This window comes from Salmo salar, chromosome 25, assembly GCF_965601325.2.
Source record: "Salmo salar chromosome 25, fSalSal1, whole genome shotgun sequence".
Classification (NCBI taxonomy): Eukaryota; Metazoa; Chordata; class Actinopteri; order Salmoniformes; family Salmonidae; genus Salmo; species Salmo salar.
In genome coordinates, this window is record NC_138315.1 from 16,510,629 (window position 1) to 16,528,116 (window position 17,488).

The following is a 17,488-nucleotide window of genomic DNA, read 5'->3' on the forward strand; positions in this document are numbered from 1 at the left end:
GGTACACCTCCAATTGACTCAAATGATGTCAATTAGCCTATCAGAATCTTCTAAAGCCATGACATCATTTTCTGGAATTTTCCAAGCTGTTCAAAGACACAGTCAACTTAGTGTATGTAAACTTCTGACCCACTGGAATTATGATACAGTGAATTATAAGTGAAATAATCTGTCTGTAAACAATTGTTGGAAAAATTACTTGTGTCATGCACAAAGTAGATGTCCTAACCGACTTGCCAAAACGATAGTTTGTTAACAACAAATTTGTGGAGTGGTTGAAAAACGAGTTTTAATGACTCCAACCTAAGTGTATGTAAACTTCCGACTTCAACTGTATGTAGTAATGTAGTTCCAGAGGAGATTATGTTACCTCTGCGTCAAACCGAGGATCCTGGTAGGCATCACTGATGTTGACGGGCAGACCAGTGGACGCTACCAACTCTGCTATACTGTTGTTGATGAGCCAATCAGAGTAGGAGGACTTCTCCATGCTGTCTTTAAAACTACAGGGACACCCGGACGTGGAGGGAAGGGAAGAGAGAAAGTGAAATATTTGGGTCGTTGTAGTTATTGACATGCAGTGGAGAAGAGGAGGAGAAGGACCATAGTCACATGCATGTTCACTGAGAGGACAAATCTTCCATTGTGGGTCGGATCATTTTGTTCAACTGTTTGTTTGGTTTGTTTGGTCTTTGACCATTAACAACCGTCATCATTATCATCTTAGAAAAGGGATTCTTTTTCCCATCTCAAACTCAGGCACATGCACGTCCGCTGTTGTTGTTTCCCTTTCTGCCATGATTTATATTTAATGAATGTCTCATGGATATCAATAAGGCTCTCCAGCACCTTCTGAAGTAATGAAAAGTTAATTGTGTGATTGTCTTCCTCCCCAGTAGACGCCCACACTGCGGGAGAATTGACTCCTTCCTCGACACAGGCTTCCCATTCAGGTTAGGGTGCATCCTTAGCATACTTCTCAGCTAGCGCCTCCTGTGCCTTTCCCCTAACAACACCATACTGTACATACTTGTTTGTTGACAAGGAACTTTAAAGATACATATAGAGACACTGTGTCCTCTGAAATCTCTCTGATATCTCCCCCATGTAGATGTAAAACCCACACAGACGCAGTGGGGAGTAAACCTCTGTAGTGTGATCGCTTCTGCCTCCTGTTAGGTGCAGCCAGAGAACCAGCAATGGAAGCACACAGTACCTCAACATTATTCTCCCCAAGGGTATAGAATTTCCCAGGTGCTTTAAAAAGCCTATGCCTTTGACATCAGATTTATTCACTTAATTAAACACATAAATCTTGCACAATCCCCTACGCAAAAATAACCTTTTGGAATGGCATCATAAACACATATTCCTTTGAACTTGGTGATCATTTCTGTTTACTTTATAACTTGGAATCAGGCTATGGTCATTTGTCTGCCATTATGGGAGAGCAGTGTGCACTTCACATGATAAGAGCAACACAAATCAAAGGTGATGCGTCTCCTGTCAGAAAAGGCTGAACTGGCCAGCCATGCAGCCTGACATTTCACTGATTACTATATTATTATGCTAAGATGCTTTTTTTAATTACTGCAGTAGTTATCATTGCAGCCTTGAAGTGGGCATGTCTGTTGTAGCCTGCACCGGACTGGAGGATAATTTGTCATCCTTTTGGTGAGGTTTTTCATCCATAAACAACCCACATTGTTTCCAGCCCCTCCACTTCCAGCCCCTCCCCTGCCTCGCGGGGGAGAGAATCTCGAAACCCCAATTAAGGAGGACTTCTACAACATGGCCTTCCCCATTTACAATCCCCATATTACTTCAGCCATATTTAATCTCCACATTTTCTTCCCTTTTTCGAAGAAGTTCCACAGAGAAAATAAACAAACCGTTTTCACTGTTTGAGCTTAGAACTAGTCAGATGAGGCTTTGCGCAGACTTCGCAGGTCCGCCGGCGGTGTATGTCTGCAAAGGCGGAGCTGCGATTCTTTGGCGAGAGCCTTGACATCAGGAGCAGAGGGAAATGGGAATATTTGTGTGACAGAATACGAGCTGCACTCACTACGCAGAGCAGCATGCAGCTCATGTGGAAAGAACTCCTGCTTTCAAAGGGCTGTAAACTGGAGAGATTTTAATCTTTAAATCCATAAATGTCACAAACTCATTTGTCAAATGTGCATTTAAGTTGGCCAATTAAGCCACGGGTCTTTTGATGAATCTGATAAATATGAAGAGATTTTTTACAGAGGAGATTCCGTATAGAGTATGAGGTGGTGAAGTGTTCATATGTTAATCAGTAAATCCAGACTGGACAGTGGATTCTTCCATGGAAACGAGTGGACTGTTGGGATGGACAACTGTGCACCAACATTACCTGCTTTCTATGTCTGCACTGCATTTGGGGGACAGCAGTTCGAACGACTTGGTGAATTTCACCACCTGCGGGATGAAAAGAGAAAACATCACTGGTAGAATTGTTTCAAATGGAAATGTCCCTCCAGCATTTCCTCAGGTGCTGGAGTCACAAACAATTTGTCAAGTACAAAGCACAATACATCAGAAAGATATTAATTCTGTATAGAAATCTAACCCTTGTCAGTGAGGAAAGATAGAGACGGAGAGGGAGAGAGAGAGAAGAGCCTACCGGTGACTCAATGTCCTCCAACAGTTGGACAGAGCAGCGCTCACACTTGAGCAGAGTCTGGGCGCGGTACATAATCTTCCTCACGATCTTCTCCAGGTCTGTCTGCTCCTCAAACAGGTCGTTGACCACCTCCAGGAGCGACTGCAGGTCAAACGTCACAGCACAGACACACGGACATTACTGCTGCTATTAGTCAATGCACGTCTGGTCAACTAGCCACTGCGCAACACATAAGATAACTTTTCAGACGCAAATAATAAATACTCAAAGCCATTTCAATGGTTTCACCTCACAGAGCTAGAATTATAATGGTTTCTAATACATAAGGGAACAGGATAATATCATATGCCACCGTTCCACAATAAAGTAGATCAGACACTTTATCTAAAGCACTACCAACTCAATAAGACACAGCAGAGAGCATAAACCCGTGAGTAATGATGGAGGATCTCTGTATCTCTCTCCCCTCTTCTCGCTGGTCTCTGTTCTCATTATGTTCTCCCCCATCAGAGATCAATGTGGGACAAGCATTAGAGCATCTCTAGACGCCTCCTGTGAGATTTACACCCTGGACCCTCTCGGCACACTGCTGGTCCCTTCCACCTCCTCCCACCCCCTCCTTCAACAGAGAGGTCCAGGCAGGGCTGTACATGGCTCCCTGATCCCCACTGCAGTGGCAGCAAGTGGGCTCATAAAGATCAATACCCAGCCTCACTAGTGTCAGCAATGGGGAGGAGGTGGGCTGCTCAATGGGGATGTATAGACACCATACTCGGATACTAGTGCACTCTCCAACCCCAACCCTGCCTTGGCTTGTCCCTGCCTGCTTCCCTTACCCGACTCCTGTCATACTCTTTTCTGGAGGCAGCAAAGAGCTGTGCGTTGGTGATGGCAATCCCACAAAAGGGCAGGTACATCTGCAGCACCTGTGGAGACATCACATCAGACAGACAGTCAATAGGTTGGACATACAGACGCTGAGCTCAACACAGGAAGGAAGGGTTCACTGTTCAAAGGATGCCCGGCCTGACACTCAGTGACCAGCCAATAGATTCAGAGGAACAGTTACTGTTCAATAGACCAAGGTCAGGGGGGAAATGTTAGTTGAAGGTAGGACAGTCAATGTGAGAGCAATAAGCCATATGGTTGGTGAGTTCAAAGTCTTCCAAGTCAGAATAATGATTGCCAGCTGCCTTGTTAGGCTATGGCCACACAGAGACGCATGAACACAAATTAAATTGTATATTTATTCAGCTATTTTTTAATTTTTTTTATTTCACCTTTATTTAACCAGGTAGGCAAGTTGAGAACAAGTTCTCATTTACAATTGCGACCTGGCCAAGATAAAGCAAAGCAGCTTGACACATACAACAACACAGAGTTACACATGGAGTAAAACAAACAAACAGTCAATAGTACAGTAGAAAAATAAGTCTATATACAATTTGAGCAAATGAGGTGAGATAAGGGAGGTAAAGGCAATAAGTAGGCCATGGTGGTGAAGTAAATACAATATAGCAAGTAAAACACTGGAATGGTAGATTTGCAGTGGAAGAAAGTGCAATGTAGAAATAATGGGGTGCAAAGGAGCATAATAAATAAATAAATAAATACAGTAGGGGAAGAGGTAGTTGTTTGGGCTAAATTATAGATGGGCTATGTACAGGTGCAGTAATCTGTGAGCTGCTCTGACAGCTGGTGCTTAAAGCTAGTGAGGAAGATAAGTGTTTCCAGTTTCAGAGATTTTTGTAGTTCGTTCCAGTCATTGGCAGCAGAGAACTGGAAGGAGAGGCAGCCGAAGGAGGAATTGGCTTTGGGGGTGACCAGTAAGATATACCTGCTGGAGCGCGTGCTACAGGTGGGTGCTGCTATGGTGACCAGCGAGCTGAGATAAGGGGGGACTTTACCTAGCAGGGTCTTGTAGATGACCTGGAGCCAGTGGGTATGGCGACGAGTATGAAGCGAGGGCCAGACAACGAGAGCGTACAGGTCGCAGTGGTGGGTAGTATATGGGGCTTTGGTGACAAAACGGATGGCACTGTGATAAACTGCATCCAATTGATTGAGTTGGGTATTGGAGGCTATTTTGTAAATGACATCGCCGAAGTCGAGGATCGGTAGGATAGTCAGTTTTACGAGGGTATGTTTGGCAGCATGAGTGAAGGATGCTTTGTTGCGAAATAGGAAGCCAATTCTAGATTTAATTTTGGATTGGAGATGCTTAATGTGAGTCTGGAAGGAGAGTTTACAGTCTAACCAGACACCTAGGTATTTGTAGTTGTCCACATATTCTAAGTCAGAACCGTCCAGAGTAGTGATGCTGGACAAGCAGGCGGGTGCAGGCAGCGATCGGTTGAAGAGCATGCATTTAGTTTTACTTGTATTTAAGAGCAGTTGGAGGCCACGGAAGGAGAGTTGTATGGCATTGAAGCTCGTCTGGAGGGTTGTTAACACAGTGTCCAAAGAAGGGCCAGAAGTTGTCCGTATTGGCCAATCATCTCTGTTGTCCATTATCCGTCAACATATGACTACCATTGAAAAATAATTGGCTTAATCTGTCATTTTCTGACCAAAAGATATTGCCTTTATTAAAATTGAGGCCAGTTTTACTCTACAGGGGAATGAAAATACGACATAGCTGTGTGCCCGGTTATATTCTCATACCATGCCCGGGGGGAAAAGCACACCTTTAAAATGGACCTAATATAGAATGGCCTTTCATCAGTGTCATTTAATTGCCAAGACAAATAAATCAATCCAGTTTACATTTCCCTGTTTGACTGAATGGTTTGACCCTTTGCCTCAAGGTGATAACATGAATTGCATAACAGATTTCATGTTCCACTCCACCTTTTCTTTCTTTCTGTATCACAAAACATGGGTCCACCTGCTTACAGGGCAGGCTAGATGATGTATGACTCTTGATGGCTGGGGTTCATTAGCGTGTTATGAAAATCTAATCAACTCTTCGCTGGCAGAAATCGAACGGCATTCCTTCTGTTGCTGCCAATCCAATATTCTCGACAATGCTCTGAGGCACATGCATGCACGCATAGCCAGGGACTGAGAAGGGGTGTGTGGTACTTTACAGTGTGCTGTGGAGATCGCCGTACTAATCAGACCTACGGTATCTGGGATGGAGTACAGGGCAGGTCTATCTCACAGACCATGGGGCCTTACCTGAGAGACACTTACACCACTGCCCTTTGACAAAGGATCAAGAGCATTTAGAGTCCTTTGCTTCACATTGTTTAGTCAAATCACCTCTGTTTTTGGCTGCTGCTTTATACCACGTCAACCAACAACGTCCAACGGATGCACTGAGGTTTCAGACCCTTAAGAACAATGGGGAGTTACTCAGCTGTTACCGGTGATTCATCAGATACTGTAACACAGATCATCTCGTTCACCAGCTCTCTTGAGCCTGCGTCAAGGTTACACTGAAGAAAGCTGATGTTTCCCTGTCGGAAACGGTCGGTGCTATTCGAGATGTTTGGGATGTCCCTACCCTAAAACCCTAACCTTAAACCCTGCCCTTACCCATAATCCTTACCTAACCCTAACCTTAACCATTTTAAATGTCAATTTCAACGTCCCAAGGAGCACGGACCATCATGAGATCCGTGGGCATATCAGAAGATCATCAGAGGGAGTAATCGTGGCACTTCTCACGACCGACAACTACAGACAGCCTACTGTAAGACAGACAACCCATTTCCAAGTTTGGGACTTTATTTGTGTCAGACGTACAACTATGTCTATGTATAATGCTGGCTATGGTTTATTGTACACATTTCCCTTTAGGACTAAAGCAGCTTACCATCTCTATCAATCACCTCACCTCTGTATCTCCCGCCGGTCACTACCTTACCACATACGCTCAAGTAAAAGGACACACACGCTCAAGTAAAGCATAGGTTGCAGCGGGTCCATTATAGTACAAGGCTGCATTACAAATAAGACGCTTCAGCACATAGAGGCCAGAGGGTTGACCAGTAAAGATGTGGTTTAATAATGAAACTGACTAAGGCCTTGGGGACTCGCTACTAATGTAGGAGAAGCCAAGAGGACGCGACGGCGTTCCAGTAGGCTACTGTACACCTACGCCTGGCTCTTAATTATTTTGTTAGCTACACAAGCTGTTTACAGTAGCTAGTTGAGCTAGCTAAGGATCGTAGTCATTCTATTCAGAGATGTTATGCCATTGAGCCCACTGTTGCTGTGCCAAGAGTCTTGCCGTGTTGCGTCTATTCTCCCCCTGCGTACAGCAGTCGGTCTCCTGTTTCCCTCTGATGTCACTAGGGTTCTCTCTAACTTGCGTCAGCAGTGCATGTAGCACTTTCCAAATGCATTTAGCTGTGATTGCTCTTTATGAAGGTGGCATCAATTATTGATGTAAGAGGAATCCACACTGAGACAAATTCTCACCATGCAGCTGGCTCTTATTATTCAATTTGACCATGAATAATTCCAGACACTTCACAGATCAGGTGAAGATGAATGATCTCGTATCCTGGGGGTCTTATGCGTGGCTCTGGAAGCTATCAGGGCGGGTTCACAACCCTTTATATGCCTTTATTGACTGTGGAGCTACGTTTTCACAGAACACTTTAACAGCACTGAGTGGCTCTAACTTCATGCAGATCACTACTGATTGGGTAAAACAGGTCTTCTAATGCCACCACATGATGTCGAATGGTGCTGATTAACTGAAGACGATGTAGGGCGAGGAAACAACTGAAGACATTCCTTTTCAATGGAAGACAAGCGAAATGGGCGGGGGACCGTTGGTCGCACTGTATATAATGACAAGATGGTCTAGTCTCCGGCCTAACAATGGGAGTTGTTGTCGCAAAGGCTGGAAGGCAGCCGATCTGCTTATCGGTCTGCTTAACGCTGTATTCACATTTTGACGGGAGTGGACCCTCTCGCTTCACCTCTTCCTCTCTCAGCTTTCCCCAACTTAGCTACCATGCACTGGCAAGACAAATATGTTTGAATTCTGTTTCAAGTATGAAGATCTTTTATATTGACTAGTACCTAATTACTAATTCAGAAATACAATCAAATTCTACCACTTACATGGTTGTAAACAATTCAAGATTAACCAATGTTGTAGAGAGTACATAAAAAAAGAAAAAGCCATTAAAAAAACCATTGAAACAACAGTAAGTGTTGCATCAGCACAGTAATGTCAAGATAGGTTATGTGTGAAAAGACATTGAACTACAATATATTGCTCCTGCGACATATTCTCCAGAAGTGCTTTGGCTATAAAGTGCTCTGGTTCTTTATGGAGCTTAATTCCAGTAGAGGATTGAGAGCCTTTAAATCGTGGTGACTATTATGGTGTCCTTGTGTTCTGCAGACTACAGTTCCATCTGCAAGCTGAGAAATGGTGCGGACTAAAAGAAAATTGGAGGACAGGGGTATGTGGACTAAAAACACAACTTTATCAATGGTACGGCATGTCGTGTGACTTTACATGATCAAATACACAGACATATTTTGTCACATTAATACCTGACAGTCATTGTAGTGTATGCCCTGTATCATCCACCTCTAGATCAATATCAACACACTGTGTTACTACAGTATTACCACAAAAAATATTTCTCCCAAATTCACATTTGAGATTTTAATGAGACCTTCAACATTTGTAGAGTTTTTACAAACCTCATGCCAAACAGCTACCCTTGAAGATCACACTGCAGTGATCCCTGAATCAGGGAAAATCCCCCCATGGGTAACAGGGTGAATCAACAGCAGAGAAAGAGGGCATTTGATGAAAGGTTACAGGCCCAGTCCTCCATAATGATCATCACTTCAAGCCCAAATTGGCACTAATTACTCTGATTTGCTCCAGGGGTCTGGCCTTCTCGGGAGCAAGCTACACTACATCATTTCAACATCAGTTCAACATGAGTGCAGCCAATCAAAAGAGCCAAGCACCATTTCCTGCTCTGTGTCACTGAGGGCTGTCCAACGAAGCATGGTCGGTCGAGGTCATAGAGAATGAGAGAGGCCTCTAGTGGCCAAAAGGCTGTTTTAGCATGGACAGCGCCATTAAGAGTTTCCACCATGCCTCCGACATTTTAAATTAGTCAAAGTAGACAACTGGGGGGGGGGGGGGGGGGGGGGGGGGGGTTCCTATGGGTGGTAGCCTCACTGGCGATGCCCATGCTGTCACTGACACTATAATAGCAAAGATAGAAAGATGAGTCTTCTATCTATCTCTATGGTCGAGCTGCACCGCCCAGCCCTCTTGACAGCTGTCAGCCAGGGGAACGAGTCAGCACTGCGCACCTCACATGATGCTAGCCCATTTTCAATCTCTCTCTAGCTCATACTGCTATCCCCATTTGCTTCAAGATATCCACTATCATCCCTGTGCCCAAGAAAGGGAAAGTGAACTGAATTACTACTGACCTGTAGCACTCATTTCCATCATCATCAAATGCTTTGAGAGGCTAGTCATAGACCACATCACCTCCTCCCAACGTACCATTGGGTGCACACTGCCTGCCCTCCAGGACACCTACAACACCAGGTGTCGCAGGAAGGCCAAGAAGATCATCAGGGACCTCCGCCACATCATGCTGAATAGCCACTACCAGTTGAGGCAGATAAACTCCTCGGTATAACATTGGATGGTCAATTATCATGGTCAAGTCATATGGACAAAGTTGTTGTGAAGATGGGGAGGGGTATATCTGTTCCAAAAAGATGTTCTGTGTTTTTGTCACAAAAAAACAAATGTACTAGTTGTTCAGGCTCTGGTCTTGTCCCATCTTGATTACTGTCTGGCTCAAAACAGAGCAGCACACCTTGCCCTTAACTGCACATACAGAACTAACATCAACAACATGCATGCCAGTGTTTCCTGGTTGAGGGTTGACGAGAGAGTAACTGCTTCTCGTAGTTTTTATGAGAAGCATTACTGTGACCAAAAATCCAGATTGTCAGCATAATCATATAACATTCAGCTCAGACACCCATACATACCCTACAAGACATGCCACCAGGGGTCTCTTCACAGTCCCCAAGTTCAAAACAAATTCACGGCGACGCACAGTTTTATACAGAGCCATGATCACATGGAACTCCCTTCCATCTCCAATTACTCAAGCAAACAGTAGAATGACCTTTAAAATCAACTAATGGAATGGACACACACACACACACACACACACACACACACACACACACACTCTAACACACACATCATTTTTTTGGTTGTATTGTTTCTTTATTTTTTAGTTGCATTGTTTGTATATCGTTGTATTTTCAATTTGCGTGTCTGTCCTCGTGTATCAGTGTTTTGTTAATTGTGGTATTTTGTGTTTTTTATGGACCCCAGGAAGAGTAGCTACTGCTTCTGCAAAAGCTAATGGGGATACAGGTAAAGAAATAAACAAATGGCTCAGCATCATTCTATTAGGCCATGTCTCAACGCCCAAACACTAGCCATATCCTGGCAAGACTGATGACACGGTTACCAGACAGCCTCAATCATTTCATTGGGGTCTTTAATTTAAATGTCCTTTAGCCAGGGCAAGGGGCAGGGGACAGGAGAGGAGAAGGTGTATGGTGACAGTACAGGCATGCAGCCCATCCCCCAACAATGTACACCCTCCCCACTGTGGTACACCCATGGTAAACTATCAGCTGTATTGGTCAGCGATAGAGGACTTTATTGTCTGATTTACTGTCTTATTATCGCCTCACTTAATCTCAGTTATCATACAGGCCGGGACTCTATTACAGCAATGTGTAAGGTATGATTATAGTTAATTGTACTTGAATACCAAATTGAAATGGTCTAATCATCGGCCATACAGGTTGGTCTTTCCCTCCAGAAAGAGAGAAAGAGACAATGCTGGTAACCTCAGTCCAGGATTGTATTTATTTACATTTTTCAAATGTTAATTTTGGAACATTTCAGATGGGACCTTGGCTCCAATGAGAAATGGTGTTCCCTCATCCTTCTCTACAAATGTACAGTGGTGAAATTGGGCGAAAGTGGTTATTACAGTATTACAGTAACTCAATTGCACAGGGAACGTGGCAGAGCCATGCCAAAAACTTGAGAATGTGGGAAGAGACGTTGTTTGGCTGCCAATACCATTTCAATTGTTGCAGCTCAGTCACCTGACAGGTGTATAAACAGGTATAGAGACAGCACACTTTTCGACAGACAGGGGAGCGCAATCCAGCAGTGTTCAATTAGCTCATTTTACACAATAACATTTGAAATGATCTTTGAAACAGTAATATTATAGTATAGTATCATGCAAAACGAAATAATAACGCAAGGGCCAGACACTGCACCGTGGGGTCAAGTTATTTGCGTCTGAGAAATTCTATTGGTGTATTTATCCAATAAAGATAATGAGAAAATACAATTAAGCATAAATTATCCAAGCTACCCAAAGTACTCTAATCCTGTAGGGTATCAACATAACACAATTTACAGAGCGTGGCATTTGAAAACAAAGACATATAATATGTTTATCTATAGTAATATATTAAATGAGTGTGCAGTATGTTGGTGATAAGCACTTATTTACAACAACAGATGGGGGTGGGGGGGGGGGGGGGGGGTCTACACAAAATTAAACATTTGCAGCAAAAATTAATAGTCTGTTTGAAAGGGTGCACTTCATACATTTAATTCTACAAGGTCTTTCAATTATAGCATTACTGCATTGTAGCATGCAGCTTCCGCCGTCCTCAAATGCCAACATAGGATTTCATTACTAATTCAGTTGTAACCATCCCGTGCATTGGTGTGATGCTAATGCAATGTGAAACGTGCTGAAAACACAGTGAAGAGACTGTGTTAGTCCCTCCACCCATTATACACAGTGGGACAACTCTAAACCTTTAATAAGTGCATTCTACCTACCATAACACATCTGAAAGACAAAACCTACAACAACAAAAATTGTGCTGGGTTTCATTTTTATTTTCAAAGAGTCCTCTGCGTTTAGCTTTATGCCGTTGTTGTTTTTCTGAAGCTAGCAAGGCTAAGAGATGCACTGATGAAGGAAGACAACATGTGCCTTGGAAATCTACCCTGCACAACTGTGAGCCACGTCACAGGGCTGCCTGCCTCTGCCTGGCCGTGGAAGGGTTTGAAGTGCGTAAGTACAGAGCGCCAGTGCAGGCTCGTTATGCCTCTAGCTGAGACTGGCTAGCGAGCTAAATGAATAACTGTGCCAAATAACAGCTCATTAGAAATCAGCAGATCCCATCAGGAAGATCAATGTGAGACGCCAGCCCCTTCCTACCGCACTGGATCTACCTTATTCTTTTTTTCCTTCATGCAGAGACGGTTGTGTCTTTGTCTTGGGTGCAAATGTCAACTCAGCTCATCTGCTTACAGCGTGAGTCAATTCAGAATGTAAGACATGTCAGTAAAACTCACTAACACTTGTGTGTATCCACTAACAGCCTACTACTTACTGTATAACCCCAGTGTTTAGTCACTTTGGCTAATACGTACCTATTAATGTGGTGGCAAGGAGTCAAAGTTTCTTGTATTTCCATTGTAAATGTCATCTAGTACTAGAAAACAGTGTAGTTGCAAGCGCCTCTGTGAACATTTCAATTCTACACTGAATGTCATTGGTATTTGGATTAATTCACTGTGACAGAGTCACTAAATACTACAAACTGGGTGTCTTCTATTTATAAACAACTTCCATAAATGTGTCTTACGGCGGTCCAAGATAATGAAAGACACTTTTTCGACCTTTGAGTAGAAGCATGGCAGGCTAAGCCCCCGTTGCTGGGGGTTTATTGTTAGAAAGATAAATGATGGGGAAAGCCAATTAGTTTTGCTCACAGACATTAATGCTTAGGTAATTATAAAGTACATGGCCAATCAGTCTCCACTGCTTTACAACGTGGACAGACAGCCATAAGGAAGACACCGCTGGCCCTGCACCTTTGCAAGCCTTGCAAACCCCACAGCTATAGACCGTATCACTGAAAAAAATGTGCCACTTGTGCTCTAATGCAGGACAATGATAATGTTACCTAACCGATGTGAACATCTGTTTGGACTACAAAACTCTTATCTCTGCCTGAAATGCACAGGTCAGTATTTTGTAAACGCATAATAATGGTATATATTCCCCCTGGCCTTACCTCTCATTTAGTCGTTACCAACGGAATGAGAGCAGCTTAATTAAGAATGGCTTAGATGGATTTCATGTATTTTTTTCTATCCATTTCATGTGATTCACAGACGAGAAATCGTCAATGGTCTCGATAAGTGGTCTTAATAATACGGTCCACATATCACTCTGTGTTCTGCCTCAGTGACTTAATTGTTTCTGGGATCCTATAAAAAAAGGATGTGGGCTGTTCCAGAGACGATGGAGGCATGTCTTTTTACACATGAGATAAAACAGAAGTCTATATCTGACATGTCAGGAGCATTACATGTGTGGACTCTCTCAGAACGAGGGGACAATGGAAGGCTGGAACGTGCGACAGATGAAAGGGGAGAAACAGAGACCTACACTGAGAAATTCAGCACAAGCAATTGGCATTCGTCTAACACTCATGTTAAAGTAGTTCAAAACTGAATATTTTGAGTTGTTCAATGGTAATGAAATAGTTGAGTGTTGTTACTAGTGTAATAACAGTGTTACTACAGAGGTATAACATGTTATAAAGTATTCCCTATCAAACAATCAAACTGCAAAAAATGTATTGCCTTGAAATGGTAATTGGTAGTTGTATCCCACTGGAGAAAATGACTTACTGGTTGAGGAAGTCAGAGACATTTTATAGAATTTGGCAACCCTTTATTGATTTTATGGAGAATCTTCCCTGACAACACATTGATTCCATCTAATCCACAGGTAATTTTGCACACTCAATGCACAATATGTAGCCTACATATGATCTAATTAAGGAGGTGTGGTATATATATGGCCAACATACCACAGCTAAGAGCTGTTCTTCAACACGACGCAATGTGGAGTGCCTGGATACAGAACTTAGCCGTGGTATATTGGCCATATACCACAAACCCCTGAGGTACCTAATTGCTTTTATAAACTGGTTACCAATGTAACTAGAACAGTAAAAATAAATGTTTTGTCATATTTATTTATTATTTAACCTTTATTTAACTAGGCAAGTCAGTTAAGAACAAATTCTTATTTACAATGAAGGCCTACCCTGGCCAAACCCGGACGACACTGGGCCAATTGTGCGCCGCCCTATGGGACTCCCAATCACAGCCGGATGTGATACAGCCTGGATTCGAACCAGGGACTGTAGGTACGCCTCTTGCACTGAGATGCAGTGCCTTAGACCGTTGCACCACTCGGGAGCCCATATCCCTGGTATACGGTCTGATATACAACGGCTTTCAACCAATCAGCATTCAGGGCTTGAACCACCCAGTTTATAATGTTCCTAATCATTTTTTATTTAATTGATTTTTTTGTCTGTTAGTTGTCTTGTAAGGAGGCTATTGTCACTTTGTTATATTGTTGTCTAATGTCTTTTCATTTCTGTTTTGAATGTTGTTCTTGACTGGAAAATTAAAGAAAAAAATAACAGTCAAATTGCAGTTACCTTCTCATCGTCTTCAGTGAAGAGAGCCCCTCCTGGACTCTTGTTGATGGCCTGGGCTACTCCAATGATCTCCCCATCACTGTTGTGAATGGGCATACAGAGGAGGGACTTGGTCTTGTATCCTGACAGCTTGTCAATCTCATCACTGAAACGACGGTCCTACAATCCATGGAAGATGGAAGGACATAAGCACACATAGCAAGTATGAGTAAATTTATGTTTTAAGGCAGATAAAAAGTGTACGACTCAACATCATCACTTCCGGTGAGATCCCGTGATCAGGCACTAACTCATTGTGGAGTGTTGACATTTTACATTTACGTCATTTAGCAGACGCTCTTATCCAGAGCGACTTACAGTAGTGAATGCATACATTTCATACATTTCATACATTGTTTATCTGTGCTGGCCCCCCGTGGGAATCGAACCCACAACCCTGGTGTTGCAAACACCATGCTCTACCAACTGAGCTACAGGGAAGGCTGACATTGTGTTGCCTGCAAAAATACTGTGGGAAAAACTGGTCTTCAACCATGAATGGATATGTCAACCTAAGCACCCTGCCTGACTATACCTTTAATATGGTTTTGTGTTTGATTTGCAAATCTTCAAGTGCGAATGAAAGCAAGATAGTTTGTCTTGGCACACACCACACTAACTTCAGGAATATATTTGCATGAGTTGTGCATTCAATGTCTGCAGACTGGATTGTAAATCAATGGATCAAGACTACTTCAAATAAAATCAGCGTTAGGTCCTAGGGCCACTGGGGAGTCAGCTTGGCAATAGTCCACATCATCCCTGGTGGCTGGTGCAACATCACATCACCACTGAAGTATAAACATGCACTTCTCCATTTCATTTCATTACAGTAGGCTTTCTTTACTTCATGTGGTGAGATCAATTTTCTGTTGATTAATCAAGAGTCATCGGTCATCGTAGGCTTGTGTGTATGTATGGTGTATGGTGATAGATGAGGTAAGGATGCAAATTAATCAATTATCATTCTGATGCAAATGCGAAGCTGTGTGTTGATGTGCCATGTGATCTCATCTGTTGCACACAGACAAACAAACACAAAGGTGGGAGTGCTCTCTCTCTCTCACACACACAGGCATCCCACACACACACACAACCACACAAACACACCTGATAGGCATCTGGGATATTGACAGTCTCTCCATGCTCAGCAACATATCCAATGATTCCCTTTCCCCAAGGAACCTGAACTTCATCCGAGTTGCTCATGGAGGGTAAAACTGTGATACCTGCATGAACATCAAAGAATTTGGATACCAATGTCTTCTTATTTGCTGAGCCTTCCACTAAGAATAAGGAACAGCGGTCTGCATCGACCATAATACACACAAACACCAGGATTTTGTAGCTGAGGCTAGTTAAATCCAAGTCGTTAGATATGTCTTTTACCAATTCCAGGAAAAACTCTCTTTCGTTGTGTTCTTTAAGGTAATATTTGAAATCGACAGCTGTGGATGGATACTGAGGTATGTTCACTCGCGACTCCAGGAGCGCGCTCAGGATGTGGGCAGTGGTTGGAGGCAACGAGCTGGCTTTTCTCAGCAGAGCTCTCCTCCTCATACTTGTCAGTGGCTCCTGAGCCCTGTAGTTGACTTGCTCATCATATGTCCTGTTGCAATTCATAGCTTTTGACCTGGCGAAAGTTTTCCGCAGTTCCTTCTGCGATGCTCGTCTATGCGGGCCCCCATCACCTTTGCAGCTCGCCCAACTGTCTTTACAGGCGCTGACGCTTGTTTTCTCCGACTCGGCGACTGCGGTTGTACTTACTGAAGTTTTGCTTGCCTGGTGATTCTTGAGCCATTTCTCCACCATACTATGTTTCCCTTTTCTGTTTAGATAGTCCTCAAACAACTCAGGATGCGTATCCAGAAAACTTTCCACGTCAGAGAATACCATATTGGACACTGCCATGTCGGTTGTGTTGATGGTCCTGGCTGAACCAAATCCATAAAATTGCACAATAAATTTTCATTTATAATATTTTACAGAGTATCAAAAATAAAGAAACCTCGACACTTCTGTAACACGACTTCCCTTAATTAATCCATTCATAACGAAACTATCTTTGAGGTCTAGACTACATATCTTGTTGCCTTCTGTACAAAATATGATGGAGAAATTATGAGGAATATACCACTTCAACTCAATAACATTTTAACTCTCAATTGCAATTAATAAAAGCCACCTCTCATGGATGAAAGACTGGATGCAAAAAGACTCACGGACTTCGACTGTTCTTTATTCAGAGAGCAACTGCTGCCGCGCACTGGCCGTGCATCACCGGAGTGGAGAGTGCGCAAATGACGTTGGCTATTGCCGCGTTCAAAACAACTGGGAACTCGAAAATCTCCGACTTCCGTCGATTCAAGATAACTGGCAACGAGCTCCGATTGAGAAAAATCTTTTAACAATTCATTCAATTTGGAAACTCGGGTATCTTTCTAGAGCGCGGACTTTCCGACCTGAAGATCGCTAACGTCATGATTTTACCTCGTTTTTTCCCGGAGTTCCCAGCTGTCTTGAAAGGACAATATGGAGCTGCTACCGAAGCTCAACTTCGGAGCTCTACCAAATCTATTATGTACAGAAATATTTAGAGCAGTGTTTTCAACTTTTTCCAATTGTATTTCATTTTAGAGTTTATAATGAGTAATTACATGATTGTTTAAAATAAACTGTTCATTATTGAATTTAGTTAGGCCTTAATATAGCCCGTGTCTAGGTGTATGTGACAATAAAAACATATATTTATTTATTTAGGCATATGCAAACATTTTTTTTAAACAAGAGCCTTAATCGCATCATGTAGGAAGTGTGATAACAGCGGCCTCTAGTGGAAAGTTACGCTGTCACGTTCCAGAACACACGCACACTTTTCTTGTTGTTCTTTTACCATAATTAAGCTGTGCAGTGCACAACTGTTCACTTTACCATTGTGTTTATGGCTATCCACAACACCAATTCCTTGATCTCATTATGTTTCCACCAAGGACCATATCTCTTGTTTCACCTGTTACAAAATGTCTGTGATGTGTAACTGCATTCTCCTCTAGAGGGAGCTGTACGCCACAATGTGGAATACGATCAATGGTCTTTCACGTTTGCACCATAGAGATAGATAAAGGACTCATCTTTGTATCTGTGTCATTATAGCGTCTGTGACAGCATGGGCAGCACCATTGAGGTTTTCTTCTTCAGGAT

General features: G+C 42.9%; 1 protein-coding gene across 1 annotated transcript in view; it reads right to left on the minus strand.

Moving 5' to 3' along the window:
- pde11a (phosphodiesterase 11a) overlaps positions 1–16,585 on the minus strand; it is a 55,427-nt gene extending 38,842 nt beyond the window's left edge. The window contains exons 1-6 of the mRNA XM_045707785.2: positions 15,398–16,585; positions 14,249–14,407; positions 3,484–3,573; positions 2,648–2,788; positions 2,378–2,442; positions 371–503 (exon numbers count right to left, since the gene is read on the minus strand). Coding sequence (XP_045563741.1) covers positions 371–503; positions 2,378–2,442; positions 2,648–2,788; positions 3,484–3,573; positions 14,249–14,407; positions 15,398–16,198 — 1,389 coding nt within the window. The 5' untranslated portion in view covers positions 16,199–16,585. The remainder of the gene's footprint in view (positions 1–370; positions 504–2,377; positions 2,443–2,647; positions 2,789–3,483; positions 3,574–14,248; positions 14,408–15,397) is intronic.
- Positions 16,586–17,488: the final 903 nt, after the last annotated feature.